Raw genomic sequence first — 25,424 nt, 5'->3', positions numbered from 1 at the left:
GATGTTTATATTATGTTTTTTTTTAATTATATATATGTTAGGTTAGATAAATATTATGTTGATTTGGGAATATGTTTATAACATGTTTTTGTTGTTTATTTGTGAATTTAAATAATTGTATTAAAATTTATGTATGTTATGGGACTGGTTTATATGCAGATTTTAAATTTTGAAATAGTTAGATTACAGTCGGTTATGCTGCCAAAATTTCAATAGATTTAGAAAAATTAAGTATTACAAAGTAATTTTAAAATTAATGTGATTAAAAATTTTAATTAATAAATTTTAAAGCAATTAATAAAAATAATTAAAAAATTATAAAGTGTAAATTAAAATAATAATTTTACAAGTATAAAATTTTATTACTATTTTTTTATAAAATAAGTAGAAATTAAAATAATAATCTTTAATGGTAAATTAATAAATTTATAATTAAATATTTGTTTATTTAATTAATTTTATGACATGTTCATAAAATTTGATAATATATGTAGAAAAATAGGTAATTAAGTTAACTTTACTTTTAAAATTAAGTTAAAATTAAATTAATAATTTTAAAATAATAAAATTTTATTGTTGTTTTTTAAAAAATAAAAAGTAAAAATTATATTAAGAATTTGATAATTATTAAATAACATAATAATAATTATAATTAAATATTTGATTATATAATAAAACTTTATAATACATTCATATCTAACAATAATAAATATTCATAAAATTTGATAATATATATTCATAAAATTTAATAATTTATTCATAAGATTTCATAATTTACTTTAAAAAAATTAGCATTTTGGTGATAAAAAAATTATTATTAAATAAATGTAGTTTTTTACGATTATCACATCGTGATAATTTATTTTCCACTTGAATCAGTTATGTTTTTTACAAGAGTTAGATAACTAATAGACGACGTAACTTTGATAATTTTTTAAATGGTCTTCAAGCATTTATAAAAATGGTCAAGAATCATGTAAATGTTTCAGGAGAAGTCAGGTGCTCATGCGTTTAGTGTGTCAATATGCTGAGTTAAAACCTGGATGTGGTGGAGGCTCACATACACAAATATGGGTTTCTGCAGCGATATGTGAAATGGACTTACCACGGTAAAGTTGATATGCCTCCAGTAGTGGACGACGGAGCTCAATGTGTAAATGAAAGAATTTCATATGGTCGTGGCAATAATGCAAAGAATCAATTTGATAGTCTGTTTCAAGAGGTCGAAGCTGAGTTGCACCCTGGTTATACTTGGTTGTCTCCCTTGAACTTCTTGGTGAAGATGATGCACATAAAAGTTATGAATAAATGGACAAATAGTTCATTCGATGAACTTTTATAGTTTATGAAATTTGCATTCCTGAAAGAGAATAAGAATCCAGCTTCATTCTATAAGTCTAAGAAAAATACGAGGAAGTTAGGGTTAGATTATCAATCAATTCATGCTTGCAAATATGAGTGTTGTTTGTTCTTGAAGGATAATTCCCATGAACAGAATTGTCCTGTATGTGGTGAGAGCCGATGGGTTGACAAAGACACAAAGGGAAAAAAATTCGCCCAAAAAGTGTTGCGGTACTTCCATTTGACTCCTAGGCTGAAGTGTCTTTATGATTCAAAACATCTAGCAAATGATATGAACAAACATAGTATTGGACGATCAAAAGAAGATGGTGTGATGCACCATCCTGCTGATGGGAGTGCTTGGAAACAACTTGATTCCAGATATCCATATTTTTCCAAAGAACCCAGAAACTTTCAATTGGGTTTGTCTGTTGATGGTTCTAATCTATTTGGTAACATGAGTCTATCTTACAGCATGTGGCCGATAATATTCTGCACGTACAATATGTCATATTGGTTGTGCATGAAAGAGTCATCATTTATGCTGAATTTATTGATTCCCGGTCTGAAATTACCTGGGAATGACATGAATGTCTATTTGAGGCCTGTGGTAGATGAATTGAAGGAGTTGTGGGATGAAGGAGTTCAAACCAGAGATGCTGCAACGAACAGTGTATTCAGAATGCGTGCAACACTATTATGGACTATCAATGATTTTCCAACCCGTATTAGTTTATCTGGTTGGAGTGACCAAGGATATATAACATGTCATTCATGCAACGAAGACATTCCTTCATGTTGGGTAATTGGGCAGATGACTTATGTTGGTCATAGAAGATTCTTATCTTTTATGCATAAGTGGAGGAAGAGTCGCTTGTTTGATGAGAATTATAAAAAAGAACATCTTCCAAGAAAATTCAATATCCAAGACATATTCGAACATTAGCGCATGTTTCAGATCGTTTGTCAGGTAAACGTGTCAGTTTCAGATGTGTGAAAAGAAAACGAGATTCATAAGAGCTTAATTGGAGTCAAAAGAGTATTTTCTTTGAACTTGATTACTGGTTCGAACTTGAACTGAAGCACAATTTAGATATGATGCATATAGAGAAAAATGTTCGCCACATTTTACTCTGTACTTTTCTTATGAATGAGAAATCTAAAGGCACCACTAACATACGAGTAAACTTGAAGAATTGATGCATTCGATAAGAGTTGCACCCCAAGGAAGACGGTACGAAGTTGATCAAACCACATCTTACACCGGGCAATAGACAAATTTTTTTGTAAGTTTATAAAATGAGTTAGACTTCCAAATGGCTTCAATTTAAATTTCTCTAAGAAAGTAACTCATAATGATGACAATATTGTTGGGTTGAAATCTCATAATTGTCACATTCTTATGCAACATCTAATGTAGGTAGGAATTCGATGCTACTTGGATAAGCCTACTTCAAAGACAATCATTGACCTTTGCAATTTCTTTAAGCAAATTTGTGCTCGTACATTGGTTGCTAAGGACATGGAGAATGCAAAAGATCAAGTGATACAAATTTTGTGCAAGTTGGAGTTAATTTTTTCTCCATCCTTTTTTGACATAATGATTCATTTAATTCTTCATTTACCGCAAGAAACTATCAACGGAGGACCAGTTTACATGAGGTGGATGTATCCGTTTGAGCGATATATGAAGAAGTTGAAAAATTATTTCAGGAATAAGACGTGTCATGAAGGTTCTATAGCGAAGGGTTATGTTGCCAATGAAGCTTTGACTTTTTGTTCACAATATTTTTAAGGTGTAGAGACTAAATTTAATCGTGCAGAAAGAAATGCGGATATTGTTTTTCCGAAAAGACAGTTGTCAGTTTTTGAATCACAATGTCGTCCAAGTAGCAAAGAATCGGAATGGTTTGTACTCAACAATATCCCTTAAATCCAACCATATATGGTGTAAGTAGCTCAACACACATGAATTAATTAAATTTAATTCTTAGCCAACTGTTATTTTACCTTAATCCTTCTGTTATACTGTGAATGTCTTCAAGAAAATTCAAACACAAATCTTCAAAAATATTTCCTTAGCTGATTTAAATTGAATGTAAATTATCGAAACTGTAGAATTCTTATTAAATTCGTATCGATTAATATTAATCTCATTGTGTTTTCTTTTTTTGTGTCATACTCTATAGATGGGTCGTTTGCAACAAGTACAGTCAACTGAGTGTACTGATGAATTATTTGCTTTAGCAAACAGGTTCAATCATAATGCATACTCCTACACTGCTTACATTGTTAACAGTGTGAAGTTTTTGGTACATAATCGTGACGAAAGACGTACCACTCAAAATAGTGGAGTTTCGGTGCTAGGAACCGATGATTTCACTTTCTATGGCCAACTTGAGTAGATTGTAGAGTTATGTTATTCCCATGGTTACTCGGTAGTTTCGATGCAAATGGTTCAACACCGATGCAAGCAAGGGTTGAAATTTGACTGAAAATAACATAACTAGTATCATATGATTAATTCTGAATGGTACAAGAAAGAGCAGTTTATTCTCGTAACTCAAGCAAAATAAATTTTCTACTAGAAAGATTCTTCAAGAAACAAAAATTGGCATGAAGTAGAAGAAGTCAATCATCAAAACATCTGGGATCATCCGAGCATCGATGATGATAACGAGATTGATGTCGTGCATGATAGTACTTCATTTAATTTTGTACTCACTATGGATTTAGGAGAGTTGAAGGTTTTGCATTTAGATCGACCTGCTCACACCAGCATAATTGGGGAAACGTCTCGATCTGTTCCAGATGTAGATGATGATTTCATCAATTACGAAATTAGTGAAAATGATTTAGAAAGTACAGATGATGATGTAGGAATAGACATTGATGAGTAATAATATTTTTTTATGTAAATTATTATTGTATGTTTAATGTGTATGTTTTAATTTTATGACTTTTAAATCAATATATGACTTTTCTCAACAATGTTTGTTTTTCAATAGTTTCAAGTGCATTAGCGAAATTTTAATGACAAATGTTATACATTTTAAGTTATGTAATTAACCTCCAACTATAACTAATGTTAAGTTAATAATTATTTAAACTATAAAGATATGTCTGTTGTTGTTGCTCATTCTCATGGTGGTGATGGAGCAGGTGATCCTCCTCTAGATCCTCGCGAGTTCCTACTTCTTGTGAGACATGTAATATACTATAATTAGTCTATGTTTTATCAATAAATGACAAATTCTTATTATTTTATTCAATTTAATTTTATTGTTTAATTAAAATATGCAACGGCTACCGTAAAAAGAAGAGGCCAGTCTCGATAAAAAAATTTGCAGCAGCTCGTCAATGACAATAAAGGTCTGTTGGCTCTACAATTTGATATGAAGGAGAGAACCTACAAAACAGTTGGTGATTTTGGGATATTGTTCACGAGACTTATTGGTAACCTTATTGGTCACCATGTCCCGTTATATTATGACTCGTGACAAAATGTTCCAGATGAGCACAAGATAGGATTGATGCAAAAGATTGAGGTAAATTTATCAACTTATTCACATGTAATGTTTTTTTATAATTTCAAAATTCTAACCAGTTTAATTTTTTTTAAGGAATTTTTTATTCTTCCCGAGCTCTCCTTGAGCGGCGACTGATAGAAACTGGGATTGGACGAGAGTTTCAGAATCGCTACAAAGATAAAAAAAGGTCGCAAAAAAAAATACTTCAATGAACATAGAGTGTATGATGATATTGAGACAACCAGAAAGAATTCACCAGAGGACATGGACAATGAGAGTTGGCAAAAGTTTGTTGAATTTTTCACCACTCCACAGTTCATGGCACGCTCAAAGGTAAATGCTACCAACAAAGCAAAACAGAAGTATCCAAGTCTCCATGGATCGACCTCTTATGCTTCTACTCAATTTAAGAAGGTAAATAAAAATATATAGATAATTTGAAATAATTTTAGTTATTTTAATAATAATTTTAATATTTAACTGATATTTTGTTACATTTTGTTTTCTAAATATGAATCTTCAGACCAAGGATTATTGATACGTTCTATGACATGCACAATCATCTGACATGTGGATAGGTGAACACGAATGCTAATGATGCATAAGTAAATAACTTTCTAAGTTTTGTATATATGTTTATTATTATTTATATTATGTATTAATTGTCTTGTTTCTAAACTGCAAGATGCCTTGCAGCAAGAAGTCCAGACACAATCCCAAACTCAATCTCAATCCCAATCTGAATCTTCAGCAGGACGTGTCTCTGTCGATGAGACACAAGTCGTCTCAAAAGTACTTGGTCAACGTCATGGCCACAACCGAGGTATTGGACGCAAGTTGAAGGACACTAGTACCTTTGCCTCAGGCGCCACCAAATCCTTCACAATCAGAGGCATCACCATTTTCGTCCACCACAGCCGGCCCTCCAATGGTACCAACTGAGGTTTTCTAGTTCATGGTTCAACACTTCAGTCAAGTCATTATGACTCAGAACAGCAACTTTCAACAAATACAACAATTTATGCAAGCTACAAATCCGAACATCCAAGCTCCACAATTTCCAGGCTCGGGCCAATTTCAACCACAACAGCCACAACCACCACAACAACCCAACAATGATGATGACTTTGGAATTGATTTAGATGATATTTAATTTGATTATATTATTATTTTGAACTTACTAATATTTTGTGTTGTTTTTATTTTATTTTGGAGACAATATAACTTATGTTTTGTTTTTTACATTTTGGAGACTGTACTAATTTTAAATTGGTTGTATTATTTAATTAATAAATTGGTTTTATTTATTTATGTAACTAATATTTAATATTTCATTAAATAAACTTTAATTAATTTTTTTTTTTTAAAAATTATATACCTACATCGACGACTTGTCGTCGCAGTAGGTTGCTCACCGAACACGAAAATCTAAGATTTTGTGACCTTACGACGACAACATGTCGTCGCTGAAGGCATATAAACCCACACTCTACATCGACAACATATTGTCGATGTAGATGTGGGTGGTCGATGAACCTACAGCGACGACATGTGATCGCTGTAGGAATTTTTTAAATTCAAATTTTCAAATTTTGCAACCACCTACAGCGACATGTCGTCGCAATATCTCAGTCCAACAAAAAAAAAAGAATTTCTTACTGCGACTGACATGTCATCGCTGTAGTAAAACACTACTGCGACGATTGTGTTTTTTCATCGCTACACATACGAACCTGTAGCGACGTCGTTTTGGCGACGACATGTCGTTGTATACCTACTAGGGGTGTTCATAAAACCGCCCACACCACACCACACCGCACCGCAATTTGCGGTTTAGAACCCTTCGCGATGCGATTGCGGTTTGTATTTTTGCCAAACCACGCAGTGCGGTGTGGTTTGCGGTTTTAAATTTTATAAATGCAGTTCAAACCACACTGCACCGCGTCATTATATATATTAAATTTTTTATTTTATTTTTTTTCAATTTTACTACATTTAAAGTTAATGCATAAATATTTATATAGTATAATATAATATACACAATATCTAGAAAGAAATATAATGTTTCATAAGATGCTAATCATATTCTACTTCAATCTAAAGATATTCCTCCTTAATTAAAATAATATTTACTTTTATATTACATTTTTTATTTGTTATTAGTTTGTTATATTTTTATTTTTTGCTTAAAGTTTATTAGCTTGTTGTACATTTAATTATTTTGTTAAATACTCTATGGTTATAAGATTTATTATGAATCTTTCTTAATTATAATATTTAATTGTTAAATTATTTGGCGATAGGTATAAACCGCCAAAACCGCACCGCACCACATCGCATTTTTGCAGTGCAGTTTATGCGGTTTTAAGTCTATGCAGTGCGGGTTGCGGTTTGGAAAATTGTTCAAACCGCATATGTGGTGCGGTCCAAAAAATTAGAGACAAACCGCACCACGAACACCCCTAAAACCTATAGCGACGACTTCTTGATCTATAGCGACGACAAAATTCGTCAATGTAGAGTCTTTTTCTTGTAGTACACAAAAATCATAAGACTTCATCTAAAAACCAATTGATGATTACTAGAATTACCCATGTTCTTATTAATAATACAATATAATATTTTTTACACTTGTTCCATGTGAGACACCATACTCTACTATTATCTATTTTTTCTCTACATCATTTTAAAATATATTTTATTCATTTTAAAAAATTAAAATAATTAAATATAATAGTATCTAACATATATATAAAAGATTTTAAAAAATTAATAAAATTATTAAAACTCAATGAATATTGTTTCTCAACATGTGTGAAACACTATTCATTAAGGTAAAAAAGATGTATTTTAGAGCATAAGATATTTTACCTCGGGAGTGCTTAATTTTATTTGGAAACTCAGTAAACAATCTATTACACAACACAATTATCACCAATGTTGTTACAAAAATATTTTAGCAAAAACCTTGGCATTTACTGCATCAATAATAGGCTATCCAGCTGGCTTGTGTAAAAAAAATAAAAAATATCCAGCTAGATTGAGAAAAATAAATAAATAAAGAGAGAATATCAAAATCTAAAAAAAATGCAAAGATAAATGATCACAATTTTACACGTTAAGGTAACATGTAAATTAAGAATCATTGGATGAACATTAGACTAATAGCATGAAGAGTACATCAACGAATTTTAAGCTTCTTTCCTTGTTATCCTAACATGTCACGAATAAATTTAATTAAACTCAAGGAAGGTTTGATTTGCATCCTTAATTTTATGTAAAAGATTCTCACCTGAAGCAACAAATTCCCAAGGCTATGGTGATTTCATGAATTACAGATGTGGCAAAGTGCAAATAGAGTACAGCTGAGTACAGCAAATAAATGATTTGTCAGTAAGAACAAGTCATTAAAACATTTAATAAGATGAATAAGGTATCTATTGTAAGTATATACATTATTTTTAAGTGGATTTAGTAGTTACACTTGCAAACAAACTTTTTATGATATTGGAACTCAACAAAATGACTAAGCAGATTATAAGAATTCGAAAATTGTATAGAAAATAGGGTAATGTATCTTATGCATAAACACCATACGTGTGAATAGGAAGTAACCAAGAAGAACCAAGCTTTCATCAACTAAAGGAACTCTGCAAAACAGGTAAAAGAAAGATCGTAAGTGTTCAAAATGTACAATTATAAAGAGCAAAATGAAAAAAAAATTAATAAATAAATAATACAACATACCCATCATTCAATCTGGCTGTCAGTGAATTTGCAATGGCTAAAGGGATGCACATTCTTTTTTTAAATTTAGTATTTTTTTTGAGATCTACAAAATTAGAATAAGAAAGAGAGTGAGAGAATGAAAAACGTTAGAGAGAGAGTTCGGACTAAGAAAGGAAAAAAGTGTTTGAATGTTAAGGGTATTTTTATCCAAAAAATTAAAATTGTTATATATTTGAGATAGTAACTTATGTTGGCATATTAAAAAATTTCACTAGCATAGAACATGAACTTTCCCATTCTAATTAAATAATTTGTGAAAAACAAATAAATAGTGATTTAAAAGGTACAAGCATGCATCAATACAAGAGGTTCAAAGTAGATTCATAGCCCCTATCCAAGGACAACGCAGACAACTTTCTTTTCGGATGTTGAATTAATCAATTCCTACTTCATTTCCTCAAGAAATAGGTGGAGAATTGAATGTTTTTACCACATAAAGTTCAAACTATTTAACTTACTATTCCCACCATAAAATGGGACAGCTGAAATCACCCAGAATCAGAAAGTATCTCTTCCACACATGGAAGTGCTTCCAAAAGCCAATGACTCAAGCTACAGTCAAAAACAAAATTTAAACAGAAAATCATAAGCAAACGCAAGTTCATCTTTCAGAGCTACAAAATGGCAACGCGAAAAAAAAACATACCGCACAAGCAAGTGCATCACATCCTGCAACACAAATAAAAAAAAGAAGTTTAATGAATCATCATGCAGTAATTATTCATTTATACATATGCAATATATATATAACATTTTCACTGTAGATAACAACACGTACTATGAATAAAAAGAATTGGCAAAAATAATTGTCCATCAAACAATAGAGTGGTACCCACAGGCCACATATACGAACACATCGTAAAAGATAATCCAAAGAAATCAAAGAACGGATGAATATGCAATTCTTTGTTAATTATAACATTATCAAGTGATAAGCCACCCCTTACGTATGTGTATGCTAGAAGGAATAGGAGCACCTAAGGTAGGCTGACAGCAGCTGATTATTTGTATTAGAGTTGGTTATGAGTTAGTTGTGTGAGAGGAGTTTGGGTGGGTGTAAGGTACACAGTAATACCAGTGGGGGGTTAGTGTATAAAAGGGAGAGAGGAAGCTGAGTGTAGGCAGGAGGTAATTGGAAGAATTGTATTCCCCATTGGGGGAAGTCAGGCTCTCGAATACCTGGTTTTGCAATACAGAGGCAATTTTCATTCATCTTTTCTTGCTATTTTTGCTGTTTGGCTAACCAATTGACAGGACAAACCTATCATCAAGTCATCTAACTTTAAAGAAAATGAGACTTTACATGTACATAGCATCATCACATGAAATGTATATACAATGGACAATACAGTTGTGCTTTAGAGTGTGTTTAGAAAGTCACTCTGTAATTGGAATTAGGTGGAATTAGGTGTGATTTGGAGTAATTACTAAATTTGACGTGTTTGTATGACCATGTAATTATACAACAACTATGTAATTTAAGGTAATTAAAGGATCTCAATTACACTTTCTAATTCTTATAGCCCATGACAATTGAGTGTAATTACATTGTGTAATTACTAAAAACTATTAATTGTCAATAGTATTTATTACATAGTATTGTTTTCTAGGTAATTACTAACGGTTTTGCTAAATATAACAATAAGAATTCATAAGTAATTACTACTTGATATCCAAACAAACCTTGTATATTAAATTTAAAATTTTATGTAATTACTAGGATATGTAATTATACGACCTATTAATCACACAATTGCTTTCAAACATGCCCTTAATAAATTTCATCAAACCTGATACAAGAAAAGTAGTAATCCATGAGCAAAATGAACCCATCTTGGAGGAGGTGAATCAAGCTGAGGAGAATAAATTTGAACATAAAACATATAAAAATAAATCAATAAGAAAGTAGGCAAAATGAAGTCTCCTTCAAATTTAGCCAAAAGAAAATGGAAATATACTTAAAAAATATTTAATAAATCTATTTTTTCATAAAATAAAGTAATACATAGCAACATTTGTGCTTGCTATATGAATGAAGAGAAATGTTTTTGCCAATCTGATAGCAGTACCCAAACTCACAATTCAATAAATGGATAATCAGCCAGACTTTTCATTAGAAAATACAAAGAATTCGAGAACTTGGTTCTCTCCAAACACAATAGAGTTTATAACAGAAATTGCACACCCAAAACACTTTACAAAATACTATTTATACTCTGGCTTATCTCACTCCCGTGTACCCCATACACCCAACAATTCCCCCTCTAACTAACTCTGTCACTCACTGCTGACTTGGCATTCTTTTTGCCTCTATACCTTCTAGCATACACGTATGTCAAGGGTGGTGGCCTATCATTACCCCCGGCCCAAAGACGCACCTTGTCCTCAAGGTGAAAAGTGGGAAATTGATGTTGGATCGTCATAAAGTTCTCCCAAGTGGACTCAAAATCTGGTAAGTGCATCCATTTAATCAATACTTGTGGCTGCTCCTTGTGCGTTCCTGGTCGCATATCCAATACGGCTTCCGGTTCTAAGAGCCATTCCAGCTCCGCTGTCTGGTCCTTAGGAAGCGGTGTTGCTGTTTGGTGAGGGCCCAAGGCTGGTCGAAGCATGGAAACATGGAAGACAGGATGTATTTTGGCATCCGTTGGAAGCTGTAATTTATAGGCAGTCTCCCCAATTTGTGACAGAATCTGGAATGGTCCAAAGAACAGAGGTCCTAACTTTTGATTGCGTCGTTTTGCCAAAGTTCGCTGTCGATATGGCTTAAGTTTCACGTATACCTTGTCTCCCACCGCATACTTGATGTCCCTTCTCTCTTTGTCCACCTGGTGCTTCATTTTCTGCTTAGCCCGTTGAAGATTCATTTTCAGCAAATCCAAAATCTCATCGCGAGCTTGTAAATTATGTTCTACCGCTGAAACAATTGTCTGATTGCCTTCCAAACGCAATAGGGGTGGTGGATCCCTGTGATACACAGCCTTAAATGGCGTCATTCCAGCAGCGGAGTGATACGACGTATTATACCAATATTCTGCCCAAGCTAACCACTTAACCCACTGTGCTGGTTTTGAGCTGACAAAACAGCGAAGATATGTTTCCACGCATCAGTTGACCACCACCGTTTGGCCATCTGTTTGTGGGTGGTACGCTGAGCTGCGCTTGAGCATTGTCCCTTGTAACTTGAAGAGTTCCTTCCAAAAACGGCTGAGAAATATTTTATCCCTATCGGTGACAATCGACCGTTGAATGCCGTGAAGTTTAACTACTTCTTTCACAAAAACTGAAGCTACAGTAGCAGCTGTACATGGGTGTCCGAGAGGGATAAAATGTCCATATTTGGAGAGGCGATCCACGACAACGAGGATGGAATCGAACCCATTAGATTGTGGCAATCCTTCTATAAAATCCATCGATATATCGTCCCAAACTTGCTCCGGAATAGGGAGGGGCTGGAGCAAACCTGTCGGGAACTGGGCCAAATATTTGTTCTGCTGGCATATAAGACATTCAGCCACATACTTCTGTATATCTCCCCTCATTCCTTGCCAATAAAAATCAGCAGCAACCCTTTGAAAGGTTCGAAATACTCCTGCGTGACCCCCCACATTGTTGTCATGATACTCATGTAGTAATAGCAGAATAAAAGGTGAAGCCGAGGGAACAACCAACCTGCCTTTAAATTTCAGACAGCCTTGAGTGTATGAGTATCCCGAGGGTGCGTTTCCTGCCTGAATCTGCTGAACTATTCTGGACAAAACAGGATCCGTCGCTACATGGCTCCTCAAATCAGCAATAGAGTAGATTGGGATAGGAAATTGCGTGGCACTCTATCATTGGCGGCATCCTGGATAAAGCATCGGCAGCTTTGTTTTCCAACCTAGGTCTGTATTGAATCTGAAAGTCATATCCCAGCAACTTCGTGAGCCACTTATGGTGTTCAGTTGCGACCACCCGCTGTTCTAGTAAATATCTTAAGCTCCTTTGATCGGTTCGAACAATGAATTAGCGGCCCAATAGATAAGGACGCCACTTTTGTATCGCGAGCACAATCGCCATTAACTCTCGCTCATACACTGATTTGCAGCGAGCTCGGGGTGACAAGGCTTTGCTGAAATAAGCAATTGGACGCTGTTGTTGCATTAAAACAGCTCCAATGCCCGTGCCCGACGCATCTGTTTCTACTACAAAAGGGATCGAAAATTTTGGCAAAGCTAGCATGGGAATGTTGCACATAGCTTGCTTCAGTTTGCCGAAAGATTCCTGCGCCTCTGTGCTCCAGCCGAAAGAGTCTTTTTTTAACTGGTCAGTCAAGGGTCGTGCTAGCTGTCCATACCCCCTTGCAAATTTCCTGTAGTACCCAGTCAAACCCAGAAATCCTCGCAGCTCTTTAATTGTTTTCGGTACCGGCCATTGAGCCATTGCAGCCAACTTGAGTGGGTCGGCAGAAACCCCTTCCACTGAGACGATGTGGCCCAAATACTCCAGCTGTGATTGAGCAAATAAACATTTCTTTTTATTTGCATATAACTGATGCTGGCTGAGGCGAAAAAGGACCATTTCCAGGTGCTGTAGGTGCTGCTCCATCGACGCACTGTAGATGAGAATGTCATCGAAAAATACTAGTACGAATTTTCACAAAAATTCGCGAAAAACTTCATTCATTAAGGACTGGAAAGTTGCTGGCACGTTAGTAAGCCCAAACGGCATTACTAAAAACTCATAATGCCCCTCGTGTGTTCTGAAAGCCGTCTTCTCGATATCCTTGGCTGCCACTCTTATTTGGTGGTAACCCGACTTAAGATCCAGTTTAGAAAATACTTGCGCCCCATAAAGTTCATCGAGTAGCTCACCGATGACTGGAATTGGAAACTTATCAGCAACCATTTCTCGATTGAGAGCTCTATAATCTACACAAAATCTCCAGCTCCCATCTTTTTTCTTTACCAAGAGCACCGGGCTCGAAAAAGGGCTTGTGCTAGGCTGTACTATTCCGGCTTGTAACATCTCAGCCACTAACCGCTCTATCTCATCTTTTTGAATCTGTGCATATCAGTAAGGGCGGACTGAAATCGGGCCTACTCCTTCTTTTAGTGTAATCTGATGCTCATGGCAGCGTTGGGGAGGGAGACCGACGGGCATGCAAAAAACCGAATCATAAGTTTGTAATAATCCTGCTACTGCTGGTGGCATATCGATGGTGCTCTGAATAGGATCTACCGTTAAAGAATTGAATTGAATCCAATACCCCTGCCCTTCCTGCTGTAACGAGTGAATCATAGCCTTTAAAGATATCTGTGATTTACACAAGCTCAGGTCGCCTTGCAATGTCACCCAAGATCCTCCCACCTCGAACTTCATTACCATTGTTTTCCAGTTAACTTGCATATTTCCCAGCGTCCCTAACCACTGAATTCCCAGAATTGCATCGGCACCCCCCAACTCCAGCGGTAAGAAATCGGTTACCACTCACAAGGACCCCAATTCCAGCTCTACATTTGCACAAATTCCTTCCGTTCGAACTCGACCGCCAGTCCCTAATAGCACGCCATAAGCCGTAGTAGCTGTTATAGGAATCTGTGACGCTTCTACAAATTCTTTCGATATAAAATTGTGGGTCGCCCCGCTATCTATGAGTATGGTTACCGACTGATTAGCTATAGTCCCCGATAATTTCATCGTATGCGCCGAGGAGATTCCCACCAATGAGTTCAGTGACAACATTGCCAATTGTTCTTCCGACACCGCATCGACACTGGCATCTGGGCTGAGCGAGTGAGTTTCCTGAGTTTCGGACTCTTCACTGTCGTCCGCCATTAACAGCACCTGCAATGTTTTCTGCTCACAGACATGTCCTCGGTGAAATTTTTTGTCACATTTAAAACATATTCCCTTATTCTTCTTATCCTGGTATTCAGCCTCGGTCAATCTCCTCTGTCCAGCAGTGCTAATCGGTTTCCCAGCTGTGTTCCCTACACTCCCAGTCGATTGCCCAGATGGTCCCTGGAAAAAAGAAGTCGAGCTCCTTGAGGATGATGGCATCGGCGTGTATCGTGGAATCGCAATTGGGCTGGGAGTAGACCTACTGTTTCCTCCCTTCTGATGAAGGCCCAAGCCGAGTAAATAATGGCCCTCTTCAATCCTCTGGGTCGTCTCTATTATGTGGGCTAGGCCCGTTGGCTGTAGCACATGCAGTGGCCCCTTCACTTCTTCTTTCAGACCCTTGATGAAACTACCTTCCAAGATGTGTTCAGGTACGCCGACCACTCTCGAAGCCAGAGCTTCCCATTTCAATCGGCATGCCTTCACTGTTGACTCCTGTCGGACCGACAAGAGCTCTTCCGTTGTGGAGCCGACGGGCACTTCTCGAAACCGTAACAGCAAAAGGTGTTTGAGCGCCGACCAAGAAGTAATCGGGCAACGTTGATGCTCCCATTGGAACCAAGTCAGAGCATCGCCTTCTAGGCCGATGATGGCTGCCTCCAGCATATGGGCCTCCAACAATCGATTCAGTAAAAAATATCGCTCTACTCTGAAAACCCACCCATCGGGATTCTCTCCCGAAAACAACGGTAACTCCATCCTCGGCGGTCGAAAATCCCATCCTCCTTGCGATTCCGTCGCAGCAAACGGACTGCTCGTCGTTGTCCTAGGCGAAGGATGGTTCATCGCCGGATCTGCCATCGGTACGTGAGAAGAAGAGCTATCTCCGTCAACTGCCGTTCGATACCGATCATCTCCTTCACTTGGTCCACCCATTCCCGTGCGATGTGAAGTGTGTAAGAGTTGAGTGATGTGCCCAATTAAGTACTCCACCTTCTTCTCCAAACTGGGTATTCTCTGAGTGTCAGCTCGAAGAGCTTCCAAATCGTGTGGGAACTACTGCACTTGTGCCCTGAGTTCCGAAACCTCCCGACGTAGCTCCGACTGCACCTCTTCCAGCTTTTCTTCCACCATTTCCAACTGAACATTTGCCTTAGGTCCCATAGTAGATCTGGACTCTGATACCACTATGATAGCAGTACCCAAACTCACAATTCAATAAATGGATAATCAGCCAAACTTTTCATTAGAAAATACCAAGAATTCGAGAGCTTGGTTCTCTCCAAACACAATAGAGTTTATAACAGAAATTGCACACCCAAAACACTTTACAAAATACTATTTATATTCTGGCTTATCTCAATCCTGTGTACCCCATACACCCAACAATTCCCCCTCTAACTAACTTTGTCACTCACTACTGACTTGGCATTCTTTTTGCCTCTATACCTTCTGGCATACACGTATGTCAATGGTGGTGGCCTATCACAATCCTAATCCCACATTGAATAAACCTATCACAAACGATGACAATCAAGCATTCCTTGAATGCTTTGGAGAAAACACAAACACACAAGATCGCTTTTTTTCGAAAAAAAGTACCAACAAAAATTCGTGTTTCTGCCAATCCTAATCCCACAATGAATAAATCTAAAATACAAAGAAAACGCACACACAAGATAGCTTAAAGTACCAAACTACCAACAGAAATTTGCATCAGGAGTATTTACAGATTCCGATCTCAAAGATGCTGGAAAATAAAGAAAATAGTAGATAAAGAGTGAGTAAGAACACAAGTGAGATAAGAAAAGCATTGTAAAGAGAAATCTAGAACATGGAGAAAAAATTATAATAGGGAAAATCCCACCTACAACGCCAAGCGTTGCAGACGTGAGTAAGAACATGAATCCTATTAGAGTTATCTGGAAAATAAAACAAAGCATGACCTTTTAGAAAACAGGCGAGAAGTCAAGAATAAAAAGTAAAATAATGAAGAATGTACAAAACAACCCAAAGAAATTAAGAGGGAAGAATATGATAACATACCATGTTCGGACTGAAGAAACCAAAAACCAACATGCATACAGGAAGGAAAGTTAGCACATAATAATAGAAAATTAATAATGTACCAAAACAAATTTAACACCAAGACATTAGTGAGAAACACGTTTGAAAGAAAAGCTAAGGCTACTAATTATAATTTAAAAATTAAACAATGGCTAACGATATTCCATTCACTAAGTCCACAATAAACTGCATCTGTAAACAAGTGAACACTTATATAAAAGGAAAGAAACATCTATCTCAACTAAATTATAAACAAGAACGCTACTGACTTATGACTTATCTTCAAAAAATAGATGGAAAAAAAAGCCAAATCTCACGTCCCAAATCCAAATTTTTAAGAAGGCCAAATAAAAGTATTTCACTGCTAGGGCCCACTAATGCAATGTAGTGGTTCAAATGAATGTCCATATTATGTACAAAGAGTAATGATATGTGCATTCAAACTATGCACCTAAACATTACACACTGTAACGTGGCAGTTTAGTCTAGCCAATCACATTTATCGAAATTGAGACTCACTGTTTTAAAAAACAATATCACCTCACCGTGTGTAACATAATAGGGTATTTTGAGTCGACTAGTGGAGGAAATTGTAAAGGGAATGGGAAGAGGAGGAGGGGGAGAAAACAAACTGGGAATCCTGAACTTAGAGAACAACTACTTTCCTTTGTTGACTCAAATTTCTAATTAACAAAAAAAAGGTAATTGATTTATTAAACATTATTGAAAAAACATCTTGCAAAGTTTGCCATGAAATTCCCACCAAACTCCAACTGGCAAACTTAAGATTAAACAAGTTATAGAGCTCCACTACGCATATGCAATTTAATACAAACAGGTAAGTGCTGGAAAGCACACATAGACAAGTAAACATATAATTTAGCAACTAGTTAAACCACAAAAGTGTAAAATGCTAGAGCACCAAAAACTAAGATCATCAAAGGCATTAACAACACAATAGTTCATTATTATTATTATTTATAAAATAAAGGAGCTTACGACATCCAAAGGGGAAAGATTTTAACAATGCGACTCCAGAAGGGTTGCAAGACATATTTGGCGAGATACGAATGATGTACACCAGTGTACTTGTATCTGTGCAGTGCAACTATACCATGTGCTCCAATATAACTCATCGCTTCTTCTTTTCCAAAGGTAAAACTTTAACTAGTTTTGAAATAGAACCCAATTCAAGTCTTAATAAAACCTGCACAAAATGCAGATTGAAATTACATAATGTAACAATATAATCATTTTCTCAAACCTCTATAAAATAGAATATATGTTTAAGATTAAAAATACCCATCATCACAATTTTGGTACTCTAGCATATATGCTTAAGATTAATAAATACAATATATGCTTAAGATTAAAAATACCCTCTATTGTGTTATTAATGCATTTCCTAATCTTAGTTTTTGGTGCTCTAGCTTGTTACACTTTTGTGGTTTAACTAGTTGCTAAATTATATGTTTACAACCCGTTTGTATTAAATTACATATGCATAGTGGGGCTCTGTAACTTGTTTAATCTTAAGTTGGCTGGTTGGAGTTTGGTGGGAATTTCATGTCGAACTTTGCAAGATGTTTTTTAAGAGACCAATTAGCTTTTCTTTGTTAATTAGGAATTTGAGTAAAAAAAAGTAATTGTTCTTTAAGTTCATGATTCCCAGTTTGTTTTCCTCTCCCTCTTCCCATACCCTTTAAAATTTCCTCCACTAGTTGACTCAAAACACCCTACTTTGTACATAATGTGGACATGTCATCTAAACGACCACATTGCATTAGTGAGCCCCAGTAATGAAACAGTTTTCTTCAACCTTCTTAAAAATTTGGATTTGAGATGTGAGATTTGACTTTTTTCTATTTTTTGAAGATAAGTTAAAAGTTAGTACCATTCTTGTTCATAATTTAGCTGAAATAGTTGGGTGCTTTTTTTTCCTTGTTCACTTGTTAATAGATGCATTATGGACTAAGTAAATGGACTATCTTTTGGCTTTAGCCATTGTCTAATTTTTTAAATTACAATTAAGAGCTTTAGCTTTTCTTTCAAACTCACTAATGTCTTGGTGTTAAATTTGTTGTGGTACATCATTATTTTTCTATTTCTATGTGCTAACTTTTCCTTCTTGTATGCATATTGGTTTCTGGTTTCTTCAGTCCGAACATGGTATGTTTTCATATTCTTCCCTCTTAACTTCTTTGAGCCTTTTCGTAAATTCTTCATTTTTTTACTATTTGTTCTTGGCTTCCAGCCTTATTCGAAAGGGTCATGCTTTGTTTTGTTTTATTTTCCCAGAAAACTCTAATAGGATTCATTCATGCTCTTACTCACTTTAATAGGATTCATGTCTAGATAACTCTACTTCGGATTCATGTTTTTTTTCTTTCCATATAACCAAGATCAAAAGCCCAATCTGTGGAGTTGTGTGTCATCCTTGAGCAATCTAACATACTAACTCAAAACAAACATACAAAGTTTTGAAATTACCTACACTCGTCGTCGACTAGTTCCGTGATTGTGTCTGTATTTTGTGGAGGAGAAGTTGTTGTCGTTGCCTGTGAGATTAGAGAGTGACAGTGAGTGGGAGGCGGAGCTGAGAGGTAAGGGAAAGAGAGAGGAAGACCGAAAACAGTAAGAGAAAAGGAGATCGAGAGTGTAGAGTGAAGAAAGAGAGAGACTGTTTGCTGAGAAATCCTTTTAGAAAACTAGTATAGCGTTTTCTATTTTATTTTATTTTATTTTTAGGGGTATCTATTATGAAATAATAATAATTTTAATTGAGAGGGTTGTTCTGTTTACCCTTTTGTTTTTTTTTTTTTTGGACAAAATTTATGTTACCAAATTAACTTGTGGTAGAATTATTTTACAAACGGAAAAAGGAAATGAAGATGCTAATTGCTGATTTGTTCGAAAATAAAAATATAAAAGTAAGGCACAAAAAGACACCAACAAAATGAACCAACAAAAATATGGGTGTTATATGAACAAGAAAGACAGGAATAATAATGCTTGCTTGGTGTTGTAGCAATATCATTCTAGTGGAAACCCACAATTCAATGAATATCATCATGGGTTGTCTTCTATCCTCACTTCACATCCTTCTTTCATAGTAATGGTGTGGAATCCTAATTCATCTAGTTATGAAGGAAAGAACAAAAGGCAAAAGCCTCTTAACACATGCAAATTTCACTACTCTAAACAAACCAGTTTGTAATGGTCAATGGTGTTTTGTGCCTGAAAGTTCCACTTGTCATCATGACAGCAACCGATAATACATTATATTTTATATATATATATATATATTTTACCTATACAACCATTGAGGGGTCCTACATTTGTGATTAATGATGCATCTAAATCAAAGGACCACATCAAAGATTTGAAGCAATACATACAATCGAAAAATATGTTTAGCCAATTTTGTATATTTAACTATCAAATGAGGCTTTTGTGTGTATCATAGTGACAGAAATGAGAAGAAGAGGAAGAAAGACGTGTGAGATGGAGCAACAACGATCCTAGGAAAGAGTTTATTCTTGGGTTTTGCTTTCATTTTATCATTGATGGGGACGACCCATCAGTGTTCAGGTTTCATGTTAGTATCAAACAGTATGGCACCAAAAAAATAAACAAGTAAATAAAAAGTTTGGTAATGAGATTTTCTCTATTTTCTCCTCCATGAATGCCACTAATTGTTAAATAAGGTTTTAAAGAATGTAATGCCACCATAAGTTAGAGGTTTTGCTAGGCCAGTGAAAATGTACGTATAACTAGTGAGATTTGAACATCTGATCTTAATCTTTAAGGAAAGTGATGCGATTTTGACTCAAAAACTAGTGAAGGGTACTAAATAATGATTAAGTTTTGATACGTGAAAATTAAATGGAAATTGGTAACTCTACCTGTAGAAAATGTTTCTACCTACTGGGGCCTTATGTTCACGCCAAGACTATCACGTGATTCAGCTTTCAAGCACAAGCTCTTGCTGCTTAAGAATAATGAGCAATCTTTTTCACAACAACCTTCAACCTTGTTTGCCCAAATCATTAGAAGAGATGTAACAATCTCATGAATATTACATTTCCTCCTCCAACGTTTCACCAAACTATTCTGTGCGAGTTCCCAATTCCCATGTCCATATTTAAGCACAGAATCCACCTACTAGTTCTCACATCCACAAAAATGGCTGCAATGTTTTGGGCAGTGCTTTTAGCTTGTCTGACCATTCCTGTTGCCCTAAACAATGCACAATCCCCCACAGCTGCACCCACCACTTTGCCAACCACAACCCCATCAACGCCTACCCTGTCACCAGCTGCAGCAACAAAACCACCTATAGCAGCAACACAACCACCTATAGCAGCCACGCCAAAAGCATCACCATCCCCTAAAGTAGCACCATCTGTGAGCCCAACACTTCCCCCACCACAACCCCCCAAAATCTCACCAGTCTCAACTCCTTCACAGCCACCATCAGTCCCACTGCAACCAGTTGTGTCACCAGTTGTACCACCTCCACCGGCCTCACCACCACCACTGCCACCTCCTTTGCCAGCACCAAAGATATCACCAACCCCAGTTCAAGCGCCACCAGCACCAGCTCCTGCAAAGAAAGCACCAGCTCCAGCACCTGCTAAGGAGGTTCCAGCACCTGCCCCTGCACTCTTAGCACCAAAGGCACCACCAGTTCAAGCTCCAGCACCAGAGATCAAGCCACCAGCTTCGCCTCCAGTTGAATGGCCATCACCTACCCCAGTTCGCCACAAACATAAAAGTAGGCACAGACACAAACATAAGAGACATCATCATTATGCACCTGAACCTGCACCAGCACCTATTCATCACCACAGTCCTCCAGCACCACCTACAGTGGAAGAGTCTAATGAAGAAACAGCACCAGCACCCTCACCAACTCTGGTAATGCCCTTAACTAGAACCTTTTTTTTTTAGTACATACTGAATTTGTAAATCTATACTGTAGTTAGTACCAAAATGACATGAGAATCTCAATACAATTTAAACGACACTTCGTTTTCTTGACTCAGAGTGGAGGAAATATGCTGTTTCTTCAAGGAGGAAGGTCAGACATGTGGGTAAGAATTGGAATAGCTATTCTAGTTCTGGTGGCTTCAATAGGCTACAATGCCTAGAAATCTTATAATGCCATTTGTTGTTATCTTACAAAGAATTGATTGTTTGATATATATTACGTAAAAAAGAAAAAAGACAAAAAAAAATTCATAGATGTAGGCATCGATAATGATTCAACACTGATGTTCTTTCTGAATTTTTTTTTTTTTTTTTGTATTTCTTCAATTCTTTCATGGTTAATAGATTTGTGGAGATGAGTTTTGAATTACAATCACCATCCAACTTAGCAAAACAATATCAGAACAGCATAACGAAATCAAAGTCATGGTTCAAACTTCATCTTTGTTCTAGTCTGTACTAATTTCCTCTCCTAAGTCATACTCAACTACAAGACCAAGATTATCAACTAACTTGTGATACTGAAGGCACCCTGCACACTGATGAATACACCGGGGTTAGGTGAGAGGAACATAAAAGTTGTTTGTATTGTTCAAATTCATAGAATACACCAGCATTTCAAATCATATAAAGTCACCATATCAACTAAAGTAGCTCAATGCTCACTTAAGACCATAAAGATTGAAGATACCAATTATAAAATGCTAGAGCTTAAGATAACTGCTTTCTATACATAGGCAAACATTTGTTTCGAAGTATATATCAACTAGCTATACAAGCATTTTCATAGGTGTTGTTATCATTACACCCACCTTTTCTTTTTTTAAATTTTGATTTATAGAAATTGTTATTATATTAAAAAAAAATAGGGGTTAATGAGCACTAAAATTAGTGCCCAGAAGTCTACAAGTTTATTTACATACATATATGCCCACCACAACAACCGATAAAAAGAATCACTTAGAGTAGAAAACAAGAAAAAGTTAGAAATTTTTACACATTAGTCATCATTCTATCAGTATCAACCCCTACAAAAGAAGCCAATACCTGTACGTATATAAGCCCTCGTTCATAGGCTAGTCGGTTTACAAGCTTCTGTGTTCTTTCACCACACAATTCGCAAGTAAATTGCACAAGCAAACTTCTTCTTGGCAACTTTATGTCAATAGTTGCATCCTGCAAGATAATTCAGTAAACAAAACTAAATTATCTAAAACTCCACAGAATAATCTAGCCTGGTCTCTTCAGCAGATAAAAGAAAGAGGGAATTTCAGAAAAATATGAGCTTGATAGTATATAATTACCACGTACCGAGTTTGAAACGCTTGATTCAGATTCTGGGTGCGTTTCAGAGCTTCTATTTCCCAGCCCTGAAATCACCGAAGACTTATAGGCACGCTTTGGTGCTGAATTTTTAGAACTTGGCCTGAAATAAAACAAAAATTCAAGTTGTGAATAAATTAGAGTACAAATAAAGGAAAAGGGGATGAACCCTATTGCAGGGTTTTGGGATTGGGTACCTGGAGAGAGTGATGGAGGGGTATGTCTTGGAAGCGGAAAAGGGTTTGTAGGTGTTAGAAAATAGATTCGAATGAATGGGTCTGTGAGAGTCGGTAGTGGAAAATGAACGACAATGAAGGGCTGGAGAGAAACGGCAGGCAGTTGTAGTTGCCGCCATGGATATTGTTCTCTAATTTATTCCGTTGATGTAGATTAACTTTGAAATAGGAACAGATAGGTAGCTCGGCTCGTCGTCAGTTGCCTTTGTAGAGATAAATTATAATTTGCAGGAATGACTATCGTACATATCAAAATTTGCAAAATAACTTTTCATTTTTTTTATTTATTCTGAGTTTAGAAATAGATGATGTGGCTGTAACTTAAAAATTAATTAATACTTTACATATTACACCATTGAAAAAACAAATAGTCAGTTCCTATGTGTGTTATATAGAAATATAAAGGGAAATTTGATAAATCATGCTTACATTAGCTTAATAATTAAAATTTGAACCAAAGTTAACAACTATATGATACAAATGTTCATCTTTCATTTAATACCAAAAATACCTCTCTCATAACACATTTCTTCTCTATTCTCCCTCTTCCTCTCTACCTCTCTTCACCATACATTCTCTCTCACTCTCTCTTCACCATACATATTACACACAAGATTTTCATACTAAAATATTGCAAGAAAGATACTCATTCGGACATTGTGGATTGTTTGAGGAGAAACACCAAGCTTTGTGTTATTTTTGCTCATAGTGAAGAGATTAAATGGGTAAGTGATTTTCTTTGATTCTTGTTGTTGTTGGTTGTTTTTATGATTTAGAATGCTGTTTAGATGTTGGATCTGTAGTTTGTTGGTATTTTTTGCTATTTTTTGGGTGAAAATCGTGTTATGTGAAAATCTGCGTTTTTTTTTTGTTCCCTGAGTTTTTTTCTAAATGTCTTATAGTATCTGATAGATGCCCGATTCGGGCACGATAGTTGTTGAGTTTCAAGATTAGGGATGAAGGTCCGATGGCAACCCGATGGTTGCCCGATAGTTTTGGTTACCCGATGGTCATAAAGGTCCGATGGCTACCCAATGGTTGCCCGATTATTATTTTGAATCTATACGCCCTTTAAGTACGATAATGGATCGATAATAGTCCGATATATGCCCGATTTTTGTTTTTAAGCTACTGCGGACCTAATAGTACGATGGTACACGACGGTACCCAATACTTGCCCGATAATAGTTGTTTTAAGTGATCAAAAACATAAATAAAACTTTGCCCGATACCGCCTGATATGGCCCGATACTGGTACGATGCTAAAAAATGCCGAACTAAATTTCGACATTTTGTTGCCATTTACTGATTTTTTTTCTTTGTACATGATAGGGTCAACTTTGTTCGCGTACTTGATGTATAATGGTGTTTGGGAGCGTGAAGGTAGAGATTGGGTTTTTAATGGAGCCGAAAATTTAACGTTCGAGTTGGAGAAGGACATAACTTACTCACAACTTGTTTAACTTTTGTACTCAGAGCTGGAGATTGACAAAGTGCAGTATGACCTGAAATTAGAAGTGAATTATAAGTGCATGATAGGGTTAATGTATCGGCCTGAACTTATAAGGAATGACAAGGGTGTAAGCTTATATTTGTCAATGCTTTTAAAGAAGCCAGATGAATTTGTTCCCCTTTTTGTGACTTTGGTGGAGAAGAATATCATTGTTGATCGTAATCCTCCACCAAGTACTGTTAAGGATACTCGTAGTGAGGTTGGGACTTATGTTCCAGAAACAAATCCGGAGGTGCTGGTAGCCACTGCTGTACCTGAATCAAACCCTTTCATACCGACAGTTGATCATGTAGCACAGATGCCATTTCATGATGATTTTCCTGATTGTCCTGACCCTGAAGATGATTTTGAGGGCAATGACGATTTTCCTGATTATCCTGAACCTGATGCTGATTTTGATTGCAATGATGATGTAAGAGACAACCAAGAAACAGAGGTTCATTCTCAAGCTTTGAACCTGAGTCCACTGTCGTACCAAATACCGAGGCAAACAACATGTAGACGTGGACCCCGTAGAGAAGATCGCCAAACACCTGGTACTAGTAGTAGTCGTCTAGATGGAACAAATGATGCTAGAGAATTTAGTGATCCACTCTCTTCTTCGACATATTATAGTAAATTCAAAGCTCAGATGTTTACAAGAGAAGACATTGAGGATAATAGTCACTATATATCTATGGGTGGCACATCGGGCGGGGAGATTCATTTAGGAAAGTTTTTCAGAGACAAGGAACATTTAAAGAAGGTTGCTGGCTTGTTTGCAATGAAGAAGGGATTCGACTTTATAGTTAAGAAGTCTGGTACTGATGT

At 36.0% G+C, this 25,424-nt stretch overlaps 3 protein-coding genes across 29 annotated transcripts in view; 2 read left to right on the top strand and 1 right to left on the bottom strand.

The window, feature by feature from the left end:
• LOC133777970 (mitochondrial protein import protein ZIM17-like) overlaps positions 1–23,355 on the bottom strand; it is a 39,497-nt gene extending 16,142 nt beyond the window's left edge. For 2 of the 27 annotated variants that reach the window (XM_062217753.1, XM_062217752.1), the window contains exons 1-9: positions 23,063–23,354; positions 22,854–22,968; positions 22,590–22,718; positions 10,451–10,513; positions 9,307–9,329; positions 9,119–9,212; positions 8,619–8,703; positions 8,469–8,521; positions 8,164–8,236 (exon numbers count right to left, since the gene is read on the bottom strand). In XM_062217753.1, coding sequence (XP_062073737.1) covers positions 9,149–9,212; positions 9,307–9,329; positions 10,451–10,513; positions 22,590–22,718; positions 22,854–22,968; positions 23,063–23,220 — 552 coding nt within the window. In that variant the 5' untranslated portion in view covers positions 23,221–23,354 and the 3' untranslated portion in view covers positions 8,164–8,236; positions 8,469–8,521; positions 8,619–8,703; positions 9,119–9,148. The other 25 variants (XM_062217754.1, XM_062217751.1, XM_062217755.1 and 22 more) reach the window with 25 other exon arrangements.
• LOC133777973 (lysine-rich arabinogalactan protein 19-like) lies at positions 20,736–21,733 on the top strand. Its single transcript, XM_062217765.1, has 2 exons — positions 20,736–21,470; positions 21,599–21,733. Exons 1-2 carry the CDS (start codon positions 20,736–20,738, stop codon positions 21,701–21,703), a joined length of 840 nt encoding a protein of 279 aa, XP_062073749.1. The 3' UTR covers positions 21,704–21,733.
• Positions 23,356–23,682: 327 nt separating the features above from the next.
• The window catches only part of LOC133779792 (uncharacterized), a 34,298-nt gene continuing 32,556 nt past the window's right edge, over positions 23,683–25,424 (top strand). The window contains exons 1-2 of the mRNA XM_062219703.1: positions 23,683–23,826; positions 24,434–25,198. Of these exons, the coding sequence (XP_062075687.1) occupies positions 24,634–25,198 (565 nt within the window). The 5' untranslated portion in view covers positions 23,683–23,826; positions 24,434–24,633. The remainder of the gene's footprint in view (positions 23,827–24,433; positions 25,199–25,424) is intronic.

The sequence above is a fragment of the Humulus lupulus genome, chromosome 5 (assembly GCF_963169125.1).
Source record: "Humulus lupulus chromosome 5, drHumLupu1.1, whole genome shotgun sequence".
Classification (NCBI taxonomy): domain Eukaryota; kingdom Viridiplantae; phylum Streptophyta; class Magnoliopsida; order Rosales; family Cannabaceae; genus Humulus; species Humulus lupulus.
Note: the sequence above shows the minus strand (reverse complement) of the source record. Positions and strands in the feature narration are given on the sequence as shown.

What these genes read in the sequence shown, in the direction of transcription:
- LOC133777973 (XM_062217765.1), top strand. Translation starts at nt 20,736, where the DNA reads ATGGCTGCAATGTTTTGGGCAGTGCTTTTAGCTTGTCTGACCATTCCT. An exon ending in CAGCACCCTCACCAACTCTG is followed by an intron (nt 21,471 to 21,598) that starts GTAATGCCCTTA and finishes TTCTTGACTCAG; the next exon opens with AGTGGAGGAAATATGCTGTT.